This window comes from Sminthopsis crassicaudata, chromosome 2 (genome assembly GCF_048593235.1).
Source record: "Sminthopsis crassicaudata isolate SCR6 chromosome 2, ASM4859323v1, whole genome shotgun sequence".
In the NCBI taxonomy this organism is placed as follows: domain Eukaryota; kingdom Metazoa; phylum Chordata; class Mammalia; order Dasyuromorphia; family Dasyuridae; genus Sminthopsis; species Sminthopsis crassicaudata.
Window position 1 is genome coordinate 397,483,847 of NC_133618.1, and position 19,046 is coordinate 397,502,892.

At 36.1% G+C, this 19,046-nt stretch overlaps 1 protein-coding gene across 3 annotated transcripts in view; it reads left to right on the plus strand.

The window, feature by feature from the left end:
- The window catches only part of ARHGEF37 (Rho guanine nucleotide exchange factor 37), a 74,653-nt gene that overhangs the window by 38,570 nt on the left and 17,037 nt on the right, over positions 1–19,046 (plus strand). For 2 of the 3 annotated variants that reach the window (XM_074291747.1, XM_074291748.1), the window contains 5 exons: positions 10,460–10,607; positions 14,437–14,636; positions 15,249–15,379; positions 17,439–17,543; positions 18,466–18,576. In XM_074291747.1, coding sequence (XP_074147848.1) covers positions 10,460–10,607; positions 14,437–14,636; positions 15,249–15,379; positions 17,439–17,543; positions 18,466–18,576 — 695 coding nt within the window. Of the gene's footprint in view, positions 1–7,657; positions 7,739–10,459; positions 10,608–14,436; positions 14,637–15,248; positions 15,380–17,438; positions 17,544–18,465; positions 18,577–19,046 lie in introns of all 3 variants that reach the window. The other variant, XM_074291749.1, reaches the window with a different exon arrangement.

Sequence of the window (19,046 nt, forward strand, 5' to 3'; positions counted from 1 at the left end):
AGAGGCACTGTAATTAGTTCAATTTTAGGTGACCTTTATACTATGTAAAAGGTTGTTTTTGTCAATCATATCTCTCCATTGCCTTTAGGTCAACTGCTTTTTTTTTTTTTTTTTTTTTTTTTTTTTTCAATACATGGTTACATAACATTACCAAGACAATGTGTTAAAAAGGATTTTGTTTTATTTTGTTTGTCAGAGAGAGTTCCATGTCAGAAAATACTGTGTGGCTTCCCACTTACTTTCTTTTATTCAGTTCAGGACTATCTCTTTATCTACCTATAATGCCTATTCCAGATATATTTATTAATGATCAATGAAAGCCTGCCTGTCTAACTATGTGTTTTAGTCTGGACACTAGACATTCTTCATCCATTTGTTTTTTTCTTCTGTGGATTAGGTTCTTTCACATCATCATGAATCTTGTTGAGGAAACTTTAGTACTCCACATTTTAATAGAACCAACAAAATACAATTGGTAAATAAGAGCATTTAGAAATCTCAGTATCTTTAAATAATCCTTGTTCATTTGGATTCTGTGTTGAACATCTTTCATGATATAGGTAAACACTTCTATTGAATATGCAACTTTCCTCCCGTAGCAACTTTATTTGTGTAAAGTATTTAGTAATTGTATTAATATAGTTTCTGGGTTTGTTGTGGCAGATAGACTCCCAAATATTTTATTTTGTCTACAGTTATTTTGTGGATTTTTTCTTTCTATTTCTTCTGCTAGACTTTGTTGGTATTATATAAAAAATGCGGATGATTCATATGGGTTCATTTTATATCCTTCTACTTTGCTGAAATTAATTATTTCCACTAGTTATTTTAGTTAATTCTTTAGGAGTATTGATACAGTTGGTCATGTTTTAAAAAAATATTTCAAAGTTGTTTCTTGGTTTATTCATTTTTATCAAGTAACATTTATTAACTACCCAGTGCTAGGAGTTGTGCCAAGCTCTGGGGATACAAGGAGTGAAAAAAACACAACAAAACAAACAAAAAAAAAAGTACCTACTCTGCAGGCACTTGATCTAATGGGAGAGATAACATGCAAACAACTATGTCCTCTATATAATGCACTTTCCTGATATTTGATGTTGTCATTTGCCTCTTGTCATATCTCATTTCAATGTGTATTTATTCATTAAATAGGCATTATTTCTTTTTTCAACAGTGACATTTTTTTCCTATCAATAAGCATTTGTTTTCTATCTCTTCTTCTCTTCCACTGCCATCCCATTAGAAAATAAAAGAAAAACAGAACCCCTATAACCAGTGATTATTATAGTCAAGCAAAACAAATTGGCCATGTTAAAAAAGTCTCATTCTGCATTTTAAGTACATTACCACTTGTTTAAGAGATATGTAGCATGTTTCATCACTGATTCCTGAATTGTGCTTGGTCAGTCAATGCACAGATCAGAATTCTTTCAAATCTTTTGAAGTTTTGTTATAAATTATTGTTATATTTTTGCTCACTTCATTCTACATTAGTTCCATTCCCCACTTGATAAGTAGATGGATATGAATAATCAATTTTCTAAGAGTCAGCTGTCAATAGTTGTATTTTAAAATATATATATTCCAAGTCACATAACAATTAGAAAAATGCAAGTTAAAGAATCTCTTTGAATTTACTTCACATTTATCTGATTGGCAAAGGTGAAAAAATGAAAAATGACAAAGAGTAGGAGCTGTGGGAAAATAAGCACATTAATGCTCTAATGGTAAAGCTGTGAACTGCTCTAGGAGTTTTTGAAAGCAATTTGGAATTATGCCCAGAAAGTGACTAAACTGAGCCTACTCTTTGACTTCTACTCAGCTTATACTGTAGAGATAGGAAAAAGAAGAAAAAGACTCATTTAAATAAAAATCTTTTGTAACAATTTTTTTGTAGTAGCATAGTCCAAGAAACTAACAGAGTCCATCAATTGAGGAATATATGAACAAATTATAATATATGAAAGTAGTGATATTATTGTGCCTCAAGAAGTGATGGTATGAATGGTTGCAGAGACCTGAAATCTTTTATGAATTGATAGTTAAATGAGACGAATCAATAGAAAAATATTATACAATAATAATATTAAGAAAACAACTTTGAAAGGCTTAAACTTTTTAGCAATGCAATGATAGACCACGATTCCAGAAGAACAGTGATTAAGTATACTACTCACTGATAAAATGTTGATAAATTCTGGGTGCACAATGAGATCTACATTTTTAAAAGTAATTCATGTGAGAATTCATTTTGTTCGACTAGAAAGATTGATTACAGAGGTTAGTTTTTCTTTTTTTTTTTTTTTCCTTTTTCTTTTTCCATAGAAGGAGTTGGGAGAGAAAATAGATTTTCATTCATTTAAAAAAAAAATCCACCTATATCAGTTAGTACAAATTTTCTCATATTTCTCTTCCTTAGAAAACTGGTTATTTGTATCTTTCATTTACTTATCAATTGAGGGAATGGAACTGGTACAGAATGAAGTGAGCAAAAACTCAGTAACAATTGATATAATAACATGAATATAAAGACAACTTTGAAAGACAATGCTGTTGTATAAATTGTTCTCCTGGTTCTATTTACTTTGTTCAGTTCTTGCCAGGTTTCTCTGAAACCATCCCTTTTGTCATTTCTTACAACACAATAATATCTATTACACTAAGTTTCTTTAGTCATTGCCTATTTGATGCATACCCATTTAGTTTTCAGTTCTTTGCTATTATAAAAAAAATAAGTGCTATAAATATTTTTGTACTTGTGGAGATCTTAATATATTGGCAGTACTTTATTGGAAGAAAACTTCAGGGCAATTTTTTGCTCTGCTGAATCAAATGCTTTAAAAATAGCCAAATGGCAAATATAATAAGACCTTTCATTCTCTTTGCTTTTCATTCTGTTATGGATTCAGTTATTCTTAAACATTCATTGAGCATCTCTACTACCTACTATGAATGCTCTCTTTTCTTGTGAAAAAAAATTACAAGGACCTCCTAAATTTTTTTGACAATTGACATAAAAGCAAATCTCATTAATTTTTACTCATCACTATTCCCCAAAATTAGTTTCACTGCTTGGGAGATTACTAAGACCCAAATCCCCAGTTCTCTCAGGGCTAAGTGCACTGGCACTGTGTCAGCTAACCCTAGAACATGTTCATATCAAAGCTTAAGCTTCCTCCCTATCACCTACCTCAACTCACAAAATTCCATATACTTCTGTCTTATATGGTTCATTATCAATCATAATTCTGGATACTACAGTCTCAATTTGATCAAATTCAACAAACTTTTAAGTACTATGTGCAAGGCCCTCTGATAGGTGTCAGTGTCACAAAGATTAAAAATATTATAATCTTTGTCTTCAGTTTTAAGAGTATTTTTTTTATGCTTTTAAATCAGCTTAAGCCATAATGGGCAGCTATGTACTCTTTTTTTCTATTCCTCTTTACATACTTAATCCCCTTGAGACTCTATTATAAGAAATTACATGAGTAAATACATTTTATCTGCTATAGGATACCATTTGTGAAAATTTTATTATATTTTCATCATTGATGCTATATAAATATATACACTCAGACACATAATCATCATGAGAATTCTATATTTTTTTAAAAGCAGCTATCCTGCTATGGGATATTATTGTTCTATAAGAAACGATCAGCAGGATGATTTCAAAGAGATCTGGAGAGACTTACATGAACTGATGCAAAGTGAAATGAGCAGAATCAGAAGATCATTATATATGGCAACAAGATTATATTATGATCAACTCTGGATGTGGCTCTTTTCAACAATGAGGTGATTCAGGCTAGTTCTAATGGTCTGTGATGGAGAGAGCCATCTGCACCCAGAGAGAGGTCTGTGGGGACTGTGTGGATTACAACATAATATTTTCACTTTTTTGTTGTTGTTTGCTTGCATTTTTTCTCTCAAATTTTTCCTTTTTGATTTGATTTTTCTTGTGTAGCAAGATAATTGTGGAAATATGTATAGAAGAATTGCATATGTTTAAATATATATTGGATCACTTGCTGTCTTGAAGGAAGTGGGGGAGGAGGGAGAGAGAAATTGGAACACAAGATTTTGCAAGGGTGCGTGTTGTTTTGCATGTGTTTTGGAAATAAAAAGCTTTATTAAGAAAAAAAAAGTAGCCATTCAGGAAAAATGCAAGTTCTTTGAGGGCAAAAGAGTTTTATTCTCATTTCTGCTTAATACCTCGCACTCATATAGTGCATTGTACACTATGGTGTTTTAATCTAAACAAAATATTTCCACTATCATTGATTATGAGAATGGATCACTTTTGAAATTCTCGTGAAACTGTATCATTTACCATATCTTTATCCTTTTTCCAGGTGGATCATCTTAGGAAGAACTAAATTTTATATCTTAATTTGGCCTCCTACCAATATTTTTTCAGTCTCCTTTTCCTCTCTGTTGCTTTTATTTTTATGAGTTAATAATGCTTCTCCACTATAATGTTTTACAAATGAATTTGTGGTCTAAAGCAGTATGTAGAAACTGCCACATTTTTCTGCTTCACATGGAAATCAACTAATTACTAAATAAGATGGTTTCTTCTCTTTTAGCCTTTTTATAATGACAATTCCTATATGTTCATAAAGTTATGAGGAAAGATCAAAGTTATTCTCTTACCATTTTTTAATATCAAGAGCTTATTTGAATAGGCCAATTTGTAGCTATTAAAATTGCATATACCATTATCTTCACATATTATTTTAAATTAAACTTTAAAAACCATAATATTTTGTCACTCATGTTAGTGAGAATACATATCCACTGAAAATTAAAATAATTGTTCTAGACTCACTTTTTCCATCTTTTTCCAAATAGCTAGGTTAATTATTTGCTTGAACATGTTTTCGTTCTCTCAGACTACAGGTTCCAATTTCTTAGGTAGTATTTTTGACAAAGAATCCTAAATGAGCTGGAGGAAGAAATGGGGCAAAAATCCCAAATGGGATCATATAGAGACGGACACAATTGAAAAAATGACTGAACAACAAGAAATTACTGAAAACAAAGAATCTGTACCCCCCGAGTGAATTCTTAGATCTTTTCTTAGATGTGTGCCTTTTTAGATGTCAACTTTTGCTATTTGAGCTAGGATAGTAGGCAGAAAGCCATGGCTTTGACCTTCTACTGGGATGAAGGCTGTTGGACTTTGTCAAGGAGAGGACTAGGGGTCTTTATCTAGTAGACCAAGTTGATGACCAGCTTGAGATGTCCAGTTATAACTTGAGAAAGTAAATTTATTTGCATATTAGAAGCCCTTGAATCAGTGAGAGTGAAGTTCTCATGACCATTTATGACTTTCTACTGTAATTACCAGATTTTATACTAATAAGTCTTTAAGTTCTTTTAGGGCAGAGGTTATGTCTTATTTAAATTTGCGTTTCCTCCAGCATTAAGCATGGTACTGTCACTAGTAGGTACTTAATAAATATTTGGCATGTTGTTGGTCATTTATTTCAGTTCTAACTGAACCTTCATGATCCCAGTAGGATTTTTCTTGGCAAAGATATTGGAGTGTTTATCATTTCCTTGTCTAAGTCATTTTGCAAATGAGGAAACTGGGGCAAACAGGGTTTAGGGACTTGCCCAGTGTTATATACAGCTAGTAAGGGTTTGAAGCTAGATTTCAAGTCAGATTTTCCTGATTTCAGGCCTGATGTTTTATCTACTGAGCCACCTAACTTCTCCCAAATCTCTGATACACTCCCATATACATATATGTGTGTATCAATATATACATACATATTACCATAGCCAATGGAATATATGTATGTATATAGACATAATATGTGTGTATAAATGTATACATATATGTAAGTAGATCTATTCACACACACACACAAACACACAAAATCCATCTAGATATAGAAATGGCTTAGGGTTGGTAAAAGTTAAAGAAGAGATTCAGAGTCACAAGCACTTGATTGTGGCAACCAAGATATTTTGATACACAAATTAGTTCAGGGGATATATAATTAAGCATCTTGGAGCAGAAAGGGGCCTACGTGGCACAAATCCTGGATTGAGACTCTCTTCTATGTTTTCCTTTCCAAGTAGTCATCCTATCTCTCCTTGAGTGTCATATGAAAAGAGGTTTAGTATGTCCCAGTACAGCCCACACAACTTTAATTATTAGGAGTGAACAAGTATGGTATTTAAAATTTTTTTTTGTTTTTATTATGTTCCAAGCACTGTTAGATATTAGGTATAATACAAAAATGAGAATGCCATTGCCTTCAAAGGAACATAGATTCTATTATGAACAACATATTCATGGAACAACTGTTAGCAATGAATAAATACAGGGGATATAAAAAATAAACACAAAGTCACTGGAAGGGGTAGCTCTAATAATTGAAGGAATCAAAAAAGACTTCTTAAGGGAGGTGGCATATGAGTTTAAAAGGAAATAGAAGAACCAAAGAAGGAGGTGAGGAAGGAGGACATTGCAGGTGGGGGGCAATCTGTAAGAGACCTGAAGGTAGAATGGCTCTACGGGGAATATTAAATAGATCAGAGTATGAGAACAAATCAATTATAAGCAGCCTGAAAAAAAAGTGAAGATCCAGACTATAGATAGTTTTAAACACCAAATAGAAAACTTGTACAGTATCTTAGAAGGAAGAGGAGCCATTGCAGTTTTTTGATCAAGCAGTGGTCTAAGAAAAAGGAGGTGAGAGCCTGGACTAGGGAGGTTATGGTATGAGTAGAGAGGAAGGGTGGATTCAATTAATACTGTGGAGGTGAAAATAAGATTTGGCAACTGGTTGAATATAGGAATTGAGTAAGAATGAAGAGTTGATAACGACTCCTAGATCATAAAGTTGGAAAACTAGAGAAAGTTCCCCTAGATAGAGGTAAGAATATGAGAAATAGAAGGGGAAGATGGATGGTGGATGATGATTAAAGGGGGCAAAGATCAGTATATTTTGAATCTTTTGACTTTGAGATGTCCAGGGCACATTGAGTAGAAATGTCCAGAAAGTGATTATAAATATTAGTGCCAAGAGCTCAACAGGAAGAAAATAGCTAGATTTACAGACTTTGGAATTATCTGGGTAGAAATGAGAATTAATCCATTGGAAACTGCAGAGATCACCAAGAAAGTGTAGAGAAAGAAAGAGGAGAAGCCTCAGGATACATATGGGACCCATACTTGGAGGAGGCACCTGGCATGAGGAAGACCTGAATTAAAATCCAGCCTTGGACACTTACTGTGTGATCCTGGGCAAGGCACTAAACCTCGGTTTGCTTCAGCTTTCTCTACTGTAAAATGTGGAATGCCTTCTACTTGTGGGCAGTAAGGTGATAAGTTGGATGGAGAGCCAGGGCTGGACTCAGAAAATTGAGTTGAAATAGGACCTCAGTATAGCTAGATGTATGACCTTGGACAAGCCCCTAACTCTTTGACCTCAGTTTCCTCATCTTCAAAATGAGTTGGAGCAGGAAATGATAAACCGCCACTCCAGTATCTTTGCCAAGAAAACCCCCAATGGGGATCAGATACAACTGTAAACAATTGGAAAAAAAAAATCTTCCATATAGCACAATGCCTGGTATGTAGTAGGTGCTATATAAATGCATATTCCCTTTCCTTTCCCCTGCTCATACAAAGGAGATGGAGAAGAATCAGTCACATCAGTATAAAGAGGAGGATAATCAAGTTGTGTCATAACCCAGGGCAGAGATTCCGGAGGTAGGTGCTGTTCAATAATGTCAAATGATAAGGCTTTTCAGGCTCATTAGTTCAACTTTATCCTAAAGCAGTAATGAAAGGTTATAGTTTCTATTGTGTGATCACTGAATAATTTTGGCTAGAATTCCTCTGTGTATTTTTACAGAGAATTGCCACGTAAGTGTGAGTGCCTAATAACTATGCTGTTTGCTAGTGACAGTACTTCACTATATTAAAAAGCATGCTTTATTGTATCGAAGAGGTTTAGTTCAATTAACCTTTCATCAGTTTATTTTTAAATATATCTTTTATCACTCTGGATTCTTTCCAAGACTTATTTGTGATTTTTCTGATGTCATAACAAAACTAAATACGCCTCTTTAGCTCTAAATTGCTTCCTGAGAAAGAAATAACCTATTACTTTTATTTTTTCTGGATCCTCTAATTATTATTAACCATTTAATCATTCCTTTCTTTGTAATGGAATTGTGCAATTAAAGCACAGTCTTCTTGCAAATTAGGTCTGACCTAATGGTTTGACATAAAGGCCAAAAGGGGTAAAATTGTGTGTAGCCCAAGTTTACTGGCCACAAAATTCACTGCTGAATGCTTTTTCAACAATATTAGTTTGTTTGTTTTTTCCTTTATGGACAGCTTAGGCTTTATTAAGAGAACCATAATAGGGAAATTAAACAGTGAAATAGATTAAACACTGGGCTTTGAATCAGAAAGACTTATCTTTGTGAGTTCAAATGTGGTTGCTGTGATCATGGGCAAGTCACTTAACCCTGTTTGTCTCAGTTTCCTCATCTGTAAAATGACCTAGAGAAGGAAATGACAAACTACTCCAGTATCTTTGCCAAGATCAACCTAAATAGGGTCACAAAGAGTCGGATATATTTGAAATAACTCAATAATAACAGCAACTAATATCAGAGAAGAAAATGCTGGGTCCACTCTACTCTGCCCTGGTCAGAATATATCAGAGTATTATGATTAATCTGGGTACCGTATTTTAGGAAGTACTTTGATGAAGGCTGGATGTTGTGAAGAGCACGCTTGGTTAGGTATAGTTGATCTAGATGGCCCCTTAAAACTCGGATCCTGTAGCTCTGGGAGGGGTCAAGAAGGAGGAGCACTAAGAAATTTAGCAATAAAGAAATTATTACTGACCTTGAACAAACTGCTTCAGTGGTGACTGAAGATTGATTGTCAGATTGTAAGAGGCTGAGAAGTGAGTAGGAGAGGAGAGAGTGGAAGCTATGAGTTTTTCTTAGTAGTTTGGCTATTCAAGAGAGAAAAGTAAAACAGTAGCTTTTGAGGATGGCAGAATCAAGTAAAAATAATTTAAGGATTGAGACGTCTGGACATGTTTTTACATTCAGATAATGAGCCAGTGGGTAAAGAGAGTGTGAAAATTAGGAAGGAATGAGAGAATGATTGAAGTGATAAACTCCTAGAAGAGATTAACACGACTCATCCTCTGGATTAAAGGAAGAGAAAATGGGTGATGTTGAAGTGATTTGAAGTATGGAAGTGAAGCCTTAGGGGAGTTCTGTGGCAGATGTCCTCCATTTTTTCAGTGAAGCAGGAAGCATAGCCATCTGCTGAGGAGGAAGGAGAAGGTATAACTACAGGTGGCTTAAGAGGAAAAGATTTGGACCAGACTTTGTAGGTAGTGGGTGAGAGAGGCAATTAGAGCCTACTTGAGAGTAGAGAGCTTACAGTAGTCAGCAAGATTGTGTAGTAGCAAAAACAGCTGGTAGGTGGGATGATAATGGAAGAAGTCCGTGATTGGGATCTTGAAAAGGATGGGCACTCTTAAGACAGTGGGGCAAGGGATTTACAAGTACAGGGTGGTGCAAAAACTAGAAACCTAATGGATCAAGATTTTGAAGGGAAGAAAGTCAAGATGGAACAGAGGAGCTCACGGTCTGAAATTAAGGAGGGATGGAATGGATAGAGTATTGGTTTAGGGAAGGTGGGAAAGGTAGAGATGAAAGGTCAGGAAGTATGATCAAATAGAGGAATTTTTTAGAATTTTGTCAAGGTGGTTTGGGACTACTTCCTCAACTAGATCTTTTTTTCCTGAGGTTATTATTATTATTATTATATCTTTTTATTTACAAAACATATGCATGGATAATTTTTTCAACATTGACCCTTGCAAAACCTTCTGTTCCAAATTTTCCCCTCATTCCCCCACCCTCCCCCCTAGATGACAGGCAGTCTAATACATTAACTAGATCTTTTGACTTCATCTTCACTGTCTTTTTTACTATATCAGACTGCCTGTTGGATTGGGACTATGAATTAAAAATCTTGGAAATTATTCAGAATCTGTGCATCAGAAACTAACCAGGGGTGGAATAGATGTTACATTCTAGAGTATGGGTGATCCTGAGGAATACCTATATAATTTGGGCAGGGCTCACTAGCAATCTGTAGTAACAACTGCCTTGTGCTTTTGGGTACAGTGGATACTGCTAGAATAGAAGCTGGCTAGAATTCCTTATGAGTTAGCACTATCATTAGGGGACTGAAAGCCCTGAATTTGGTTTATAAAGTAGATCGTTAGAAGTCTCTATGGGAAGAAATAGGGCCTTTTACCTATAATCTTTAGGAGTACTCTAGAATGGGATTTTTATGTGACAAAAGAGAGTATTAATCATTTGTGAACAATGAATTATACAAAGAAATCTGCCTTGTGGAAAATCATTATCCATGTTTTTGGACCACTAGGTAATCTATTCCTTGAATTTCAAGAGGAGATGGAGAGCGCTTATAAGGTCTACTGTGCCAGCTATGATCAGGCCTTGGCTCTGGTGGAGTCGTATAAGAAGGTACCCAAGCTACAGAAGATAATTCAAGATGTCATCACTGCACTGGTGTGAGTTGAAACACTAGGGAGGGTTGGGTAAGAGATAGAAGAAGCTAGAAGTCAATTTAAAATTTTTGTGTCATCTATTAAGACCTCTGTCAAGATAACTGGTTATCCAAATGTCTTCCATTCTGGTCATATCATAACTGAAAGATACTGTCTAGTTCTGAGTAGTACATTTGAAAGGGAAATTAACAAGTTAGAATCTCTAAGGAATTAGAGATTTTTAGTTTGGAGAAGACTTGGGGAGAATATTTGAAGCATATCCTAAAGAAAAAGGATTGTATTTGTTCTATTTGACTCTAGAGAAAGCATCCTGGTAGAAGTTATTTGGAATAATTTGAGGCTGTAACAATTACCTGAGTTTTTTGACAATGGAAGGCGTTGTTATGTTCCTAGAGATATTCAAGCAGAGGTTGGTTGACTTCCTGTTGTAGTAAGAGATTCCTGCATTAGTGGGGAGGGAAAGGAAGAGATGACCTCCAAACACTGTTTTGGTTCTGAGATTGTACACTGCTAGCTAAGCCACAGTCTTTGGGGAGTTCATAATGATTACTACATGGTCAGAAGCATATGTGGGCAGAGCTGTGAAAAGTTTATAAAAGTTGCAATAATGACACATATGAATTTCTAAAAATCACCATGCTCTCTCTGCAAGTTCTCACAAAGAAAACCACAAGGCTTATTAATAAAATAATGTTGAAGGTCCAACACTCAAAAACTGCATCAGTGATGCATTTAAAAAAAAAATACTTATTAAAACAACTACCCAGTTTTATATGTGTGAAATTGCTTAAAAATGTATAAATACCATAATATATAGTGGCATTTATGGCCTCAGGCTGTGCTGCTCAGCTAGTGTCTTAACCCTTGGACTCTTGAAAATTGGGCAGGCCCTACTCTGGACGTTAGCAGACAGTGAGAGGGGGTTGTACCAGTCTTCCTCCCTCCCACAGCTCCTATTGTATTAGAAGATGTATAATAAGGCAATTTATTTTGAAAAGGATCCAAAGTTTGCTCGTGAAAGTGGGTCTTGGAAGGGTTACAGCTTGTGAGTTATTATGTAGTGGTTCTGTGTTCTCTTGATGTTTCTTGAGAATGAAATAAGATTTATGTTATGCTCGTGTCTTTCACTAATATATGAATCACTCTAGAAAAATTGTTTTCAGAACAAGTGTAGCAGAACTGAATTATATTGTATTAAGATATTTGCATTTATTTATATTAAATTGTATATATATGTGTGTATATGATTTATTTGAACTTGTGATGTCACTGGTATGGGAAACTACCAGTACACAAATTCCCTTTTCTGATAGAATTTGCCAGATTATGTTTAACTTTATGGTCTTAGAATTGAGCCCAGCACTAAGATGTTAAATGTCTATGATCATTCATCTAGTAAGTGTCACCAAGACAGGATTTGAACCCGTCTCCTTAAAGTTGGCCTATTCACTTTATCATCTTATTTCTTAAAGCATAGTTCTTCCCTGAGAGTCTACATTCATTCTAGGGCAGAGGATAATTAAGATCAAAAAAGGCAATGAAATATTATTTGCTGGTTAACCAACTGTCCATAGGTTGTAATGAAGACAACAACATATGGATATGAATTCGTTTTCCTGATTTTGGGCTTTTGACTTTTAGCTGCTTTTGACATTTCTGTTAAAAGGACTCACAGAGTGTTCAAATCCTTAATTTTAGCTTCAGAATCAAACATTTTTATCTATTAAGCTGTATGTCTCCAGTATTGCATGATTCCTCACTCCCCCAAAGTATATATGACTACACAATTTTATTGATAATTCTTTTGATTAGGAAGAGTTACATATAATTAAGTTAACTGTTCATATTCCCATAGCCCTGGGACTAGGTAAAATAGATTAGATAAATAGATTTGGGAATCATTTACATTGAGACAGTAATTAAAAACCAACAACTATTGAAAGGAAAATTAAAGTCTCTGGACTGAGCTTTGTGGGAAACTGAGGGAAATGATTATTTCTCTTTTGCATTTAAAACTAATTATTGAAGTAGGGCCAAAGTTTTTCCCCTTTTCTATTTTCTCATCCAGAAATCAACCAGTAGTAGTAAATCTTGGGTAAAGACTCACCCAGATTAAGATTTAATCAAAAACAGTAAAAGAAATTCTAAGTTTAGGCCAATAGATGGATTGCTGCTCTTCTATCTACTCAGGTCTAGGAAAAATGTGGATTCTCCCTTTTTTTGGGTAATAGAGAAATTGAAAAAAAAATTTTGACCAAGATTTGGGTGATACAAGTCATATATCCTCAAGACTTTTATTAGATTGAGCCCACATCTCATAATAACCATTTTCTTACTAATTGTTAACCAATCAAAATTGTTTGCCACCCTCAAAAACACCACCTTTCCAGGATTAATAAGTGTTGAGTGGGTTCTATAAGGGTTTTTGACACTTGAGAGTGCTACTGACCTCTTTTATTAATAAAATACTAGCATTGTTGATAAAATGACTACCTAGAAACTATCTCTCGAACTTTGTAAATGTCATAACACCATGGTTAGAAGTGAGACATAGATGTTAATCTGGCAGGGGTAGCTGTGAAGGAATGGTTAAACGGTAGGTGAAGAAAAGAGATGTGTCATGATGGAGAGAATATTCAGGAGGAAGGACTAGTGAAGAAGAACCAGGAATGAGAAAAAAGTCATTGGACAGAGAAATTCACAGATTGTTGGTAATCTAGAAGAGAATAATTTTGATCCAAAGATAAGAGTGATTAGGTAGGAAGCTAGACTGCCGAGGAGGAGAGGAAGTAGAAGAAATGACTGTAGGAAGAATGTGACTATGAATTGGAGAACACAGGAAGAGCTGCTGGTCTTGGCAAGGAGAAGGAACACCTGCTTATCAGTGACTAAATCAAAGGAGAAAATGAGGGTGATTCAATGGGATTTTGAGGTTCAGGATAAGGAAGGAGAGAGGAAGTACACAACAGATGTCCCCTATTTTCTCAGTGAAGTAGGAGGTAAAATCATCTGCTAACCATTAGAGGGGGCGGTGGTAGGAGACTTGAGGAAGAAGAGAAATTTTAGAACAGCCAGTGTGGGCAATGCAATGAATCAAATAAGGAAGGATAAAAGTATTGCTGTAAAGCATTGAGGACCCAATCACTTTGACCTTCTTTAGTGGTCTTACCCAGAAGGAGGAGTATATAAGGCCAATAGTAGTGCCATAACCAGAGTATATTGAAGTCACCTTGAACTTGCTCTCAAGAGCTGATTTTTAAATATGAACATTTGTACCTTAGAAATAGGCAAACACTACAAGTCAGGACTGAATTTGTTTTCTTGATTGTTGGCTTAATAAAGTGATGGAGAATATTATAATAATGCAGAGTAGCCTTGAAAGTGTATTGTAGGTACATTTTCTTCTGAAAAGTTTGTTAAACATTTTGCCAGCACATCTCCCAGGGAGAGGATAACCCAGGTTCAGGGTTTTCTTCTACTACATCCTCACTGACGGGGTGAAAGCTATATTTCAAAATAAATGGTTTTCTTTGTAATCTTATGTGTGTTTTAGCTTTTTATCATTTAAAAACATCCTTGGGCTTTCCCATTCTGCCAAAGGGATTCGTGACCCAAAAAAAGTTTAAAGGATCCCTTATGTGATTCAATCTCCTCATTTTATAAATAGGGAAAAAAAATGAGGTCCAGAGAGAATAAATGTCTTTCCCAGGATTACTCGGGGAGTTAGTGACAGAGCTGGGGGTTAAAACATCAATTTCTGATTCCTAATCCCCATTTCTTTTTGCAATCCAAATCCATCTGACTAATTTGTCCCTTCTCCATTTCCCCCTAGGCCACAGGCAGGAGCCTCGGGCCTTACTTTCCTGCTGGTGATGCCGGTGCAGAGGGTGACCAGATATCCACTCCTGCTACAGAAGATCCTGGAGAATACGCCACCCGATGACCAGGCCTATGAGGCTTTGCAGAGGGCTACCAGAGCCATGCAAGAGGTCAATTCCAACATCAATGAGTATAAGAGGCGTAAGGAAATTGGTAAGGATCTTGGTCGGTTGGGAAAGACCCTCAGACTTCCAGATTATCTGTATCCTGGCATTTGAAAAATAGAAGTTGTTACTATTACTGCTTCCAAAGAAACTGAATTTTAAGGAGGTAATATGACCCACTAAAGACAGAAAATTTCTCCAGTACACAGAAGCCCAATATTAACAATTATGATTACAATACTTTAGGGTTTATAAAATACTTTGTTTATGACAACCCAATGAAATAGGTAGTGAGAACTTTTTTATTTTTATTTTATAGATGAAAAAGCAAAGACCTAGAATGGCTGGTTGACTTGTCAAAGACCACGTGGCGAGTAGGAATAGGGATTCAAACACCCCCCAGGTCTTATGACCCCAAGACTGTCTGAGAACAGCATGCATTGTTGACTACAGCATGTGGCTTCTCAACACTGGAAGCCCCATCATCCTTCTATGGGCCAGGAACCTCAGCTCTTTGTTTTTCTTGTCTTTATGGCCTTTCTTCACAATTGTGTTCTGTTACGTACAGTGACCCAAAACTGCCCTACACCAGACTTCTCAGGGAAAATCTTGTTCTCTCATGTATCCTTTCCCTCCTGCTCTGTTCCTTACTCCCCCACAGCCACGAAATACAACAAGTTGGAGCATCTGACAGTCAGGGAGAGGTTGGCCCGGATTAATACACACTCTATCTCCAAGAAGACTCTGCGTTTAAGTCAATTGTTCAAGCAAGAAGCTGGGATTGTGACCAGGGTGAGAGTCTTTTGTTACTTATATCTCCTGAACCTTGCAGTCCTGGGCCCTACAAGGGGGATGTTCTGATAGATGTGTAACTAAGAATTATTTTTATCTAGGGCAGAAGCAGTTGGAGGAGATCACGGATAGTTGGGATAGAAATGGTGGTTTAGTCAGGAATGAAGTGGCAGTATTGCCCCTTTCCCTGTCCTCTCACCCTTTCTCTTATCTTTACCTGGGGGTCTACCTTCCCCCACACTTCATGGGTATAAGCCCTAGCATGAGGACGTTTTTAAGACCAATGGGGAGGAAGCATTCCTTTCTGAGGGGCACTACCTCTTAGATATTATTGGCACCTGTGGCAAAGCCAGACCAAACACCCCAGGTATGACTGCAGGAAGGAGACTCAGAGCTTGTGAGTATCCCGGGAATGTCACTTGTCCCACAAGTAATTATCATTCACTTTTCTATAGCATGTTCATGTTTACCAAATATTTTGTTCATAATAATCCTGTGAATTAGATGGCACAAGTATTTATTCTCTCTATTTTATAGGCAAAGTACCTGAGGCTCATATCAGTAATGGAAGCCCAAGAGCAAATACTTAAGTAGTGTGGAGCTAGGTGTTGAATTCGGGTCTACTACTTCTAAGACCAATGTTCCTTCCATTATATCCCATTACCTCTCATCATAAAAAGCTCAGTTGTGCCTCTTATGGATTAGAGAGCATAAATTTCAATTGTTCTGATCTCTTTTGTCACCTAAATGTGTGAAAAGTGTTAAGTATTCTAGAATGTGAAAAGTTTAGCTAAGCAAAATCAGTATATATTTGTTAATTGCCTACTATGGGCAAGGCTACTCTCAAGTGCTTAGGATATAGAATCAAAAATTAAATTATTCCTAATGAGTTTACATTTTACTGGAAAGAAAGAAGGAAAAAGATAGTGTGATGGGGCAATTGAGGGTGACTGAGTATTGGTGCTGTAATGGGATTAGAGATGAAGCTGAAGAAGATGTGGAAAGGCCATAGTTCCACATAAATCCATATGTAGCACTAAAATTAAAGAGCAATACATAATTTAATAGCAACTGAAGCAAAGAATTTCCTCTTTCATCAAGTCCCAAAAAATCTAAATAAATGAATCTGGGAGAGGAAAACCCTCAGATTTCTGGGCAAAGCAGAAATGACTGTTATTTACATTCAATCTGAGTCAGTCAGGATCTAAATGATTATATGGGCTTGATCTAGGACTTATTGGTGGCTAATTAGAATCAGATTGGTTTTGGTTTAAGATATGGTCCTTAAGAATGAAATCTAGCCAGTAAACCCCAAGATACCTTGGGAGGGTTCAGAGGTGAAAAAGAAGAAATAATTCTTTTACAGCATATGTAGGTAAGGATATGATACCCTATATTGCCGGAGGACTCTTACTGTTCTCTCTGTGTGTCATATGGTTTTATTACTCTGTGTCTTTGCTTAGACTGATCCCCTTGTTGAAGTTTTAGCTGTCCTTCAAGGTCCAACTCAGATCTCTGTCCCTCCAGAAAGTTTTCCCTGACCCCTGACTTTTTAAGCTGCTCTTATGCAGTTGTAATGCAATGTATGCAATGTAACCTTTGTTAAGTTCCATAAGATTAAGGATTGTCTTTTCCAAACTTTGTATTTTTCCATAATATAGTATACTGTACATTTGTTGTTTGTTCATATCATGACCCCTTAGGCCATACTATTTGTGGGGTTTTCTTAGTAAGAATACTACAGTAGTTTGTTGTTTCCTTCCTTAGATATTAACACTTAAACAAGTGAAATGACTTACCAGGGCCACCTAGTTAGTGAATTTAAACTCAAGTCTTCTTGCTTTTAGACCCAGCACTCTACCTGCTGAGGCATCTAGCTGTCCCATTTACTTCATAAAGTAAGAGTAATAATACTTATAATTTCTATCTCACTGATTGCTGTAAAGCTCAAATGAAGTAGTGTGTGTAAAATGCTCTGCAAAATTTCAAAGCATGATTCAACCATTAATTTTTTATTATTATTAATCTTGAAATTTAACTTTTATTACTTGGATTTTAGACTGAAGACAGGGAGTTTGATGACTTGGAAGAGAAGTTCCACTGGGTGGCATTGTGTGTGAATGAACTGAAAAGCAATGTGGCATCTTACCTGGAGAATTTGGAGGTAACTGTTCTATGTGCCAAAAGAGAGCCCCATACAGTATTCAGCTTATAGGTAAGGCAAGTGACAGAAGGTGAATACTCAGGAACTGCACAGTCCTGTAAAATAGTGTCGGGGCTTGCAAAATGAAGAGGCATACCAATAGCAACAAAAAATCCAGTTGCTGTTTTTAAAGCTATGTTGAGAACAATAAGAGACTCCAAGGTGGAGTAGGACCCTTGCTTAAGGTTAACAGATTAATGATGTCAGAGAAAGGAGAGAATGACTTAATTCTTATTCTGCTTGTTTTCTTTGCTGAGAAGAAAAATCTTTTCACCTGAACAGGAAAGAATGAAAATGATTGATAGGGAATGGAAGCCAAAGATAAATGAGATGTTAAAAGTAACTAGTTAATCTCTAGAGTTCAAATCACTTGGCCCTGCCTCAGGTACAAGTTGGCTCAGATGTCCTTTCTAATTCTCAGATTCTGTGATGTCCCTGATGAGCCCTGATCAGGTACAGATTGGACTTGGAGCTGCTGTCTAGCTCTTAGCCTCTGTGTGTAAAGTGCTAGCTTTAACCATGACCATCAACCAGCAAGTGCTTGAGCCAACTAGTACCCTTTAAACAAAGAATACTATTGGCTTTCTTGGCTCAAGTTTTGAGGCCATTTTAGAATCTCTTGTCCTGTCTCAATTGGTGAGCAGATTCAAATTGGCACAGACTCAAGGAAATTACTCTGGTTAATAGCTGTCCTTGAGGAATCCTGATGAAGCCCTGACAAGAGTCATTTATATGTCTTTCTCATCATTCATTTCTGTTGTTTTTCCTTTAATCTTTGTCCCCAATGCCGACAAATTCCAGAGGGGAGGATGCCCATGGCCCTTTTCCAGCTCATATCTGTGGATTTTCATTATCTTGTGTTATGTCCCTTATTCTGGCCCAGACTTTCCTCAGGATCAAACCTCATGAATGTGATCTGGAGATGGAAGGTGGACCTGTGCAGCAGTATTGCTGCCTTACGAGAAATCTGCACCTTCTGGTCTTCTTGGAATTTGTAAGTTCCCTTGTTTCTTTCTCTGATACATGATGGAGCCTGTGGATTAAGGATATAAGTATTCTTAAGGTCAAGTACAAGATTGGCCTGAGCCTCCAGGATGGAAAGAGATTTCTGGAGCATTTTAGACAAAGTATCTGTGGTAGGAAAGACAGGAGGATAATTTCCTTAGTTCCTCCTTGACTTCTTGATCTTGGTCCTTTTCGTTTGGATCTGGAACAGAACTCTTTCTACCCTGTAGGAAAACATACATGCAAAAGAAAGATGATTCCTGCCTTTGGGAGCTTACATCCTTTTTTTTTTTTTTTTTTTTTTAATAATATTTTATTTTTCAAATACATGTAAAGATAGTCTTCAACTTTTTTTTTTTTTTTTTTTTGCTGAAGGAATTGGGGTTAAGTGACTTGCCCAGGGTCACACAGCTAGAAAGTGCTAAGTGTCTGAGGCCAGATTTGAACTTGGGTCCTCCT